The sequence below is a fragment of the Malus domestica genome, chromosome 15, assembly GCF_042453785.1.
Source record: "Malus domestica chromosome 15, GDT2T_hap1".
Lineage (NCBI taxonomy): Eukaryota > Viridiplantae > Streptophyta > Magnoliopsida > Rosales > Rosaceae > Malus > Malus domestica.
Window position 1 is genome coordinate 6316155 of NC_091675.1, and position 9164 is coordinate 6325318.

A 9164-nucleotide genomic window follows, 5' to 3' on the forward strand; every position below is an offset into this window, starting at 1 on the left:
TTTTGTAGGACTTGCTTAGTAATGTATTTTAACTATCTTAATTGTCTAATTTTTTAATTTTCATTCAAAGATTATGTCTACTAAAAATCATCAAATCTGAAATTAGATGACTATTGGATTAAGTGTTGAGGGTTTCTTCGAAGAACCCTACAATACCTTTAAGATCCACCACCAATTCAAATCATTAAAATCCAGTACGATGTGAGTCTCACAAAAATTTGTGTCGAAATTTATATAAAAATGTAGTGTCATAAAACTGCCTATATATATCCATATTGACAATGTAAACCATTAATCTAAGGTGAATGAGGATTCTCTTTGTGAGGATTCCAGGTATCCTCCAATCGTATCCGTTTATCGTATATCATGCGTTAAAAAATCATTGTAATTTTTTTTATTTAAAATTAAATATAAACAGTGTCTGACGAAAACTGATCACATGATGTATGATAAATATACACGATTGGAGGATCTTGACGGTTTATGATGATGGGGAGCTCCTCCACTTAATTGACGGTTTATGATGATGGGGAGCAGCCTCTCCATAAATGGGGGTAAGGCTAGCCGACATTCACCTCTCCCAGACCTTGCGTAAAGCGGGAGCCTTGTGCACTGGGTACGACCGTCGTCTGTTTTTAGTAGGATCACTCTCTCGTTTTGTCAAGGAAAGTTTTTGTGATTTTGGTTGTGGTCACTCTCTTCATTTAAGGACTAGAACTTTTGCAACAGTTATGACTTACTGCTTAACTCTAAATCTTAAAGCAACAATTGTTGTTAAAATTTGAGGTGGTAATTTTGTAGTTTGTGCGCTTGTCAAGGATTATGCGGAGGAAACTCGACGCTTGTTACAGATTACTCATAATAGGTTTTTGCCGATGATTGCAAGATCATTAATAGGTGGTGTTGTCTTTCCCTCATGGGGCGTTGTTGCGGTTTGAGGGATTCACAACCATGTTTTCTTGTCATTGCATAGACTCCAGGTGATGGTACAACAATTATCTTGTTTGTCTTGATAGTGTTGGGTCCGTCTTGTAAAGCTTAGGCCTTGTGAGCTTATCTTTTTTGTTGGTTTAGGCATAGATTCGTTGTTGAGGAATCATACCTTAAAGAGTTTATTTTGTGCTTTGTCATTTTTTTTTTAGTGGTTTGTTGTTTGTTCTTTGGGCAAAGGATTATGAGGACATCTTCGTGATGTCTTATAGCAACGCTTCTTGGCAAAGGACCGTCGTCTTTTGCAAGTCCATTAGAAAGTGATGCAAAGTTTTATCCTCGTGAATGTATCTTATTATTTGGTTCGATGTTGTTGTGTGGATTATATTTTGTATTAATTGTTCTATTGCATTTGTAATCATATAATTATATTTTGGGCAAAAGACTGTTTACTACCATCATGTTTCGTGGTTTTCAACATTTAGTACATCAATTTTTTTCGTCCCAGAGTCATACCTAAAGTGTAAATTTTGGAACAGTCTCATACATCCGTTAGTCAAACTATTAAATCTGCCGTTAACTGTGACGTGGCGGCCATGTGGCCAATGACTAGGCACCCCGTGTCATCCACGTGGAAATTTAAAAAAAATATATATATATTATAAAATTTAAAAAAAAAAAAAAAAAAACCGAATCTGGGCAAATTCGGAAGAAGAAGAAGAAGGAGAAGGAGAAGGAAGAAGAAGGAAGAAGGAGAAGGAAGGAGGATGAAGAAGGAGGAAGAAGAAAAAAAAAAGAAAAAAATTGGGCAGATTCGAAGAAGAAAAAGAAGAAGAAGAAGAAGAAGGAGAAGGAAGAAGGAGGAAGAAGAAAAAAAAAGAAACTGGGCAGATTCGAAGAAGAGGAAGAAGAAGGAAGAAGAAGAAGAAGAAGAAGGAGAAGGAAGGAGGAAGAAGAAAAAAAAAACTGGGCAGATTCGAAGAAGAAGAAGAAGAAGGAGAAAGAAGAAGGAAGAAGAAGAAGAAAAAAAAAAGGGCAGATTCAGAAGAAGGAGAATGAAGAAGGAAGAAGAAGGAGAAGGAAAGAGGAAGAAGAAAGAAAGAAAGAAAGAAAGAAAAAAAAAAAAAACGAATCTGCTACCTAGATTCAGAGGAAGAAGAAGGAAGAAGAAGAAGAAGGAAAAGGAAGGAGGGAAGAAGAAAAAAAAAAAAAGTTTTTTTTTTAAATTTATTTATTTATTATTTTATAATATATATATATATTTTATTTTATTTTTAAATTTTCACGTGGATGACACGTGGTGCCCAGTTATTGTCCACATGGCTCCACGTCACTGTTAACGGCAGACTTAATAGTTTGACTAACGGATGTATGAGATTGTCCCAAAATTTACACTTGAGGTATGACTCTGGGACGAAAAAAACTTGATGTACTAAATGTTGAAAACTACGAAACATAAGGGTAGTAAACAGTCTTTTACCCTTATATTTTTTATCGATGATATTTCTCTTCTATTTAATCAATAAAATGTTTATAAGCTTAAAAAGTACCGCTAGGTTCTCTGGTAGGCACGAATTCACGTCCCTTGGGTAATCTGTCCAATTATACTCAAGTTCTGGGGATTATGACCAATGTTTTTGAAAGAAAAAATATGCATGAAGTTGTTTCTGGTACACAATTTTGAAAGCAAATAGAACAATTCAATTAAAAAATAGGCAACATTGCAATCTGACAGAGCAGCCTCACCACAATCAGGAAAGGGAGCCTCTCGGATACCTTCCACCAAGTCCATCAAGTCAATCAATCCGAATTCTTGAAGTTTGATCTAACATCTACAAACAGGAGGCTCATTTAAAAGTTATAATGATTTTAGCGATTAGATCAAAATTCATGGGTCCAGATTTGTAGACTTAGTGGAAGGGATCCGTAGAGGATACCTTTCCCCACAATGATTTTGGCGTCTCTGTTTGATGTTAGTGTTGTCCCGAAACAGTGTTGTAGTAGACGATAGTTTAAGAACCTTTCGTGATTACTCAACTAATTAACATATCGAACAATTACGGGTAAATCAATGGTTGGAGACAAATTTCAAGTTTGTACTTCGCATGGAACGTCATGAATTGCGACATTAGTGAATCACACAATTTTAGCCAATAAGGGGGCGTTTGTTGTACCGGACTGTCTCGGACTGGATTAGCTTCAGGGACTAAGCTGGACTAGTTTAGTAAAGTGTTTGGTGCAATGTCGGACTAAATACCAGAATAATAAAAAAATAAAAAATATAAAATTTTGTTCTCTTCTTGCCGTATTGGAATTGTCATCAATCTCACCATTGTTAACCGCAACTGCAAATAAAAAAATAATTAAAGGAATCAAAGAACACTAGAATGATGTTTGTTACACAAAAAAAAAAGATTCCAGTAAGTCTCTCTGTCTCTCCCTTTTTCTTTAGTCAAACTATCTCTCCTCATTTTCTCCATCTCTTCCCTTTCCGTTTCCCGTCCAGCTCCTTCTCCCCCACCTTTTCACCCTCTTCCCTCCCTCTCACAATTTATAATCAACTGTGCATATCTTCAAAATCAAACCACAAAGCAAAAAATAGAGTGTAAATTAAGGAGTTGGGGTAGGGTGCATGTGCAATTGGCTCGAAGGTGAAAGATAGGTAAAGTTTGTGATCAACAATTTTTATGTTTTCTGGGTTTGATCTACATCACTCCCATCGTTGATTCAAGCTCATCTCACAGATTTTTTTTTGAGTTTTCTGGGTTCGGTCTTCTGGGTTTTATGGGTTTTCTGGGTTCGATTTTCTAGGTTTTCAGGTTGTGGGAAGCCAGGATGGAAGAGATGGAGTGGGAAAAGCAGAGCGGTGGTAGCAAAAGATCCATCTTTGATGTCGTTTGGGTCGACCCAGATGGCGAAAGACCCCAAATCACCATCTGAAATGCCAAAAAGGGTGCTAGGTTTGCAGGACGATGGAGATCAGCGACAGCCGTTTCTGGTTTGGTCACTGGAGAAAAAGTGATGATGGTGCTCATGTTGGTTCGCGGGACGCGACTTGCAGACGAAGGATACGGGACTAGCAATCCCGTTGTTCTCGGGGGGTCTCGCTAAGACGATCTAGCGAGCCCCTTAGTCGAGGCGAGTGAAGGGTAATCCCACTAAAGCTAGTCCGGTTGTGTAACAAACATCGGACTGCCCTAATTTCTAATCTACTCCAGTCCAGTCCCACTTAATGAGGGCAAACAAACGCCCCCTAAGAAACTTAACAATCTCTAGGAGCCTTCTTTTAACTCCCGAAAAAATAAATTCCTGTCATGAAGTCACCAGAGATCCCCCTTTTTATATAAGAAAAATCTAATTAACACGTCGGACAAAATTAGCTCCGCACTTGGCCGTCAAGAAATAATTGACGAGGAAACAAAGAATCTCACATGACTCGTTCTTTAACCTTTCCACAAATATATATGAACTAATAAAAGCGAACAATCTTTTCACCTTCTCCTTTTGAATTCTCTCTGTTTCTTTCTTATGGAAGAAGAAAAATATCAGACGCAGTCCAAATGGCAAGGCAAAGCCTCCGCCGAGCTAAAACGCATGTCGCCGGAACGAGCCTGGCCGGCCCTGGCCAATTTCTGCAACCTACACAAGTGGTTCCCCACGGTTTCCGCGTGTCGCCAAGTGGAGGGCGTCCCTGGCCAGCCGGATCTGTTCCGGTACTGCGCAAGTGCACCTGTTGATTATGATGAGTCCACCATCAAGTGGTCTGAAGAGAAGTTGTTGACCATTGATCCGATCCAACGGCGCTTGAGCTACGAGGTCACGGAGAGCAATCTCGGGTTTAAGTCGTACGTTGCAACAAAGCAATTAGTTGCGATGGACAGCGGAGATGGGTGCAGGATCGAGTGGTCGTTTGTTAGCGATCCGATCGAAGGGTGGGGACTGGATGATTTTCTTTCCTACCTTGATTCTTCTGTTCAATTGATAGGAAAGACGATCATGGAGCATCCTTCTCTATCTGCTACTACTACTTGATATGTACTCAACCCTTCAACTTTAGTATTTGTGTTTGAGAATTGTTATTAACACTCCAAAAATCTCATTCTATACTCCACACAAGTGTATTTTTCATTTTAATTGTAAGAAGTTTGGAGTGCTAATAACAATTCCCTTTGTTTTATGTAATTTGTAATGACTTTCTCTTTGTATTCAACTGTGCTTTGACGTGGTCTCATTTGATGGCCATGACTTGGTATGTCCTCATAGTTTACCTATCATCTTTCTCTGTGTAAATTATCTCGGGATCAATGTATTGGTCACTCAATATCGTCTCAAGTTATGCTAGCATCAGTCATCAAACTACAACAATATATCATGACTTGTGAGCGTGAATGATTCATATCATGTAGTCCATCTAAACAAAAATACGTGCAAGGGGAAAGTGGGGTTGTTGAACATTGATTTATAAGATCATTCCTTGTGCGCATTAGAAATCAATGGTGCCATGTACTTAGGAAGTTGACTACATTGGGCCAATGTAAACACCTCACATTTCTACAGTGTGTGAGTTGTTCTGATGCTCTCTCCATCACCATCTTCATAACCGCGGCAGGATCAACAGTAAACGACACCGCGTTGAAGAATGATCGTAAGAAAACAGCTTAAATGTGAATAACTTTTGACAGCTAAAACCAGAGGTATATAATAGGAAGGATATATGGCCTAACTGATTCAAAAAGGATGATTCGCTACATGTAAATTCCCGATTTTTTTTTTCTTTCGGAAAGAGGGTAGGTGAATTAAATTACAGGCCATTAACATCCTCGACACCAACACTCAATCTCTTATCCATCCAGTCAATTATATCCTGTGCAATCTCCACACGCTCCGGCTCAAAGAGAAGGTCGTGCAAGAAACCGTCATAGAGCTTTATATCTTTGAACTCGGATGCCGCCTCATTGTAGAGGTCCTGGGAGGCTAGTGGATCGGTGACTCTATCAGCAGTTCCATGAAGAACAAAGAAGGGGATATTCACAAACTTAAAGTTCCGCGTCAAGTGAGAGGAGATCCGCAATATCTCATAGCCTGTTCGGACCCTGATTGGACCTGTATAGACCAGGGGATCGGAGTACTTGGCCAACAATTGTGCAGGATCCCTCGACACTGGAATTCCCCTCTTGTTTGCACCTTTAAACTGGAACTTGGGAGCCACCATAGAAACAATTGGAGCCACAGCCTGAAACACATCAGAGAGTAGATTTGTAACATGTAAGCAGCTATGTAACGACTATGTGTTTAACACAGCTTCAAGCTTGGGGGGAGATAAAATCGCCTAAAGGCAGAGGCATTCAACATAGCAGTAAGGAACATACCCCAACAATTGGATGTGCTGGCTTAACGCGCAAAGCTGGTGATGTCAGTACAATACCCTCTAGCATTCCTTCAATTTGAGGGACTGCTGCCGCCTAAACAAATGTTGAGCAAATTTTAATGATAAACTTAAAACCCAATTATGTTGGACGCTCAGCAGATTTTTACCTTCAAGACAACAGCTCCTCCTGTTGAGTGACCAAAGAGGAAGCACGGTACTCCAGGGTTCTCTAACCTAATCTTCTCCAAGAAAGCACCCTATTGAAACAGTAGGATCAAAACCTTCAGATTGCAGGGGGATTTAAAAGTAGACACTTGGAACCAAAAAATATTAGGAAACAAAACTAAGCTCCCGCCTATATAGTCGAAAAAGATATGTTCAATTGTTCATACAGAAAATCCTAATAGCGACATGAGGGGATAGCATGCTGGGTTGAATGGAAATGCAGGATCTGTAATCAATTGGAGAAAATGCTGCTGAACTTACAGTGTCAGCAACAACATAGTCAAGTGAAGGAACGTATCCATGCAATCCATCGCTGCCGCCATGACCTACCACAAAGGGAACAATAGATTAATAAAAACGCAACTCCAACGACTTCAGAAATCATCCGAATCGAGTAGCCAGGTCCGCATTTCCCATCACAAACACCTACCATAATGCAAATGAGATATTCCCATAAATCCCCACAAGGTCCAGACATATATAATGCAAATGAGCCCGAATTTCAGTATCAACATGAGACTCCATTATCCTCTCTTCCTTTGCAAAGTAAAAGATTCAGAGGGACTCTACAAAAACATGAAATAGATTCCCAAAGTTCTCAAATTTTCTCTTTAACTCTCTGTTTCTCTCTTCGGCATAAACCTCTTTCGGACCTTAAATTGTAGTGAGTAATATTCGTTTTGAACTATAAAAGCGAAGGAGCCAAAATGACAAGAAATCTTAAAACTTTAGCTACCTATCCAGTCCATTGCATACACCCCAAAGTTGCATGAGGTTAGTTGCCTTGCAAAATCAGCATATCTTCCACTGCAAACAAATATCAAAGCACAAAATTTCAATCAAAACAACATTTAACTTTAAAAAAAAAACCCATCAAATTAAGAAAAAAATCCCCTGAAATTTTACCTGTGCTCATTAAGCCCGTGTATGATGATCAAAATACCCCTGAAGTTTTAGAAAAATAAAAAAACAAAAAACAATCAGAACTTGTGAAGATTATGCAGAAGACAGAACAAAAGCAACAGCAAGAAACCCAAATTCTAAAATTACATGCAAGAAGATTATAGCTAATTATTCTGTTAAATTACGCCGAATCCAGCACAAAAATACAATTTAACAACACAGATATTCAGAAAATTATAAAATTAAGTAAAAAAAACCGATGAAATTACACAAATTCAGACAATGAAGAATTATACCTTGGAGTGCCGGAGACCGGAAACCATGACCGGCAGAAGAGGGCGTTGTTGCGACCACCAAAGAACAAGAACGTGGCGGAGCGGTACCAGCAGTGGCCGTCGCCGGTGTGATACCCCTCAGCCAATGCTCTGCGCCTGAAGGTGTCCTCCTCCTCTCTCCTCCACGCCGACTTTCGCTTCTTAGACGACGGAGCATCCAGCAGAGACTCCGAGATTCCGCGGCGGCAACGGCGAGGAAGGAAGAAGAGGATGAGGGAGAGGAAGAAGGTGTGGATGAAGAGGAGGGAGGCTCTTAGGGTTTTGAGGATCGGGATTATGCGGTTGCTGGCTCCGGAGGTCAGCTGCTCCATCTCCGCCGTCGACATGGCCGGGTAATCGACGGTGGAGAATGGGAGAGAGGGAGGGAGAGGAATCCGGTTCGGGAGCAGAAACACAGAGGGTGGAAAAAAGGAAATGAAATGGAAAGTGGGAAGGAAATGATTTTGCCGGTTTAATTGGGATTTATAAACGGTTTTGTCGTTCGGAATCTTAGCGGTCAATCTTGGGCGTTGATTTGGTGGTGCCCGGTTGTTGACGGTTGGGATTTGAGGTTTGTTAATAATATGGTCCCGGGAGAAAGCGTGGAGGACAAGGAGGACCAATTCCTGTGTGGTTAGGTGACGTGGCGGGATCGATGGGTTGAGGGAGTGGTGATTTCGACTGTGGACGGTCGGGATTTAAAAGTTGCGGAGTTTGGTGTGTAGGGGAAAATCGAGTTTGATGGTACGGTCTACGTCAAAGTATTAAATTGTGGGCAGGCCGTTGGGGAGATAAAGGTGCGCGCCATAATATACGTTAAGTTGGTTTTGGCTGAGCAGCTCGGCTCGAACCATGCACAGCTCGGCTCGACCCCTTCTCTTTTTTAATTCTCTAAAAAAATTTAAAACCTCTATTAAATACACCCTCTTAAGATTAAGATTGTTCTTAAAAAAATTTCTTTATAAGCCTTTTTGTTATACTTTAGTGTATTTAGTAAAAATATGGTGAAGTTTATATTTATAATTTTAACAACAGTTTTGTAACTCAAAAGTATTTTTAAGATTTTTAATTAAACAAAGGCAAGAAGCACTTTTTTTTCTCAAAATTTGTTTAGCTCTTTTAAAAGTAGCCTCAAACAAAAATCATATGCAAGTGCATCTTTTTCTTATTAAAGGTAGAAGAACAATGTGTGTAAAGATAGGCAATGATGCAAGTACAATGATTTTGTTTCGAAGAAATGTGTGTATATCTTATCTAGACAAAACTCTCCTTGCATTTCAATCATTAAATTAATTTGACGGTAAATTAATCAATGAAAATTTATTATTCTTGTTCCATCCTGAACAAAATAATCAATCTACTTTCACTCCTACTGAAACTATATTTCTCCCTTTCTAAATTTTTTTTTCGTGTATTAAAAAGGA

At 39.4% G+C, this 9164-nt stretch overlaps 2 protein-coding genes across 2 annotated transcripts; one reads left to right on the forward strand and one right to left on the reverse strand.

Annotated features, from left to right (window-relative positions):
* Positions 1-4458: 4458 nt before the first annotated feature.
* Positions 4459-4962, forward strand: LOC103408031 (lachrymatory-factor synthase-like). Its single transcript, XM_008346901.3, has one exon. The coding sequence runs from the start codon at positions 4459-4461 to the stop codon at positions 4960-4962; it is 504 nt and encodes a 167-aa protein (XP_008345123.1).
* Positions 4963-5629: 667 nt separating this feature from the next.
* Positions 5630-8207, reverse strand: LOC103408030 (uncharacterized). Its single transcript, XM_008346900.4, has 7 exons — positions 7723-8207; positions 7430-7468; positions 7260-7330; positions 6785-6849; positions 6466-6555; positions 6300-6392; positions 5630-6163 (listed from the first exon to the last, which is right to left on the reverse strand). The coding sequence occupies exons 1-7, from the start codon at positions 8085-8087 to the stop codon at positions 5732-5734; spliced, it is 1155 nt and encodes a 384-aa protein (XP_008345122.2). The 5' UTR covers positions 8088-8207; the 3' UTR covers positions 5630-5731.
* Between the last annotated feature and the right edge of the window lie 957 nt (positions 8208-9164).

Coding starts and splice junctions, on each gene's coding strand:
- LOC103408031 (XM_008346901.3), top strand. CDS start 4,459: ATGGAAGAAGAAAAATATCAGACGCAGTCCAAATGGCAAGGCAAAGCC.
- LOC103408030 (XM_008346900.4), bottom strand. CDS start 8,087: ATGTCGACGGCGGAGATGGAGCAGCTGACCTCCGGAGCCAGCAACCGC. Junction 6,850..7,259: donor GTATGCAATGGACTGGATAG/GTAGCTAAAGTT, acceptor CCTTTGTGGTAG/GTCATGGCGGCAGCGATGGA. Junction 6,393..6,465: donor GAGGAGCTGTTGTCTTGAAG/GTAAAAATCTGC, acceptor ACATTTGTTTAG/GCGGCAGCAGTCCCTCAAAT.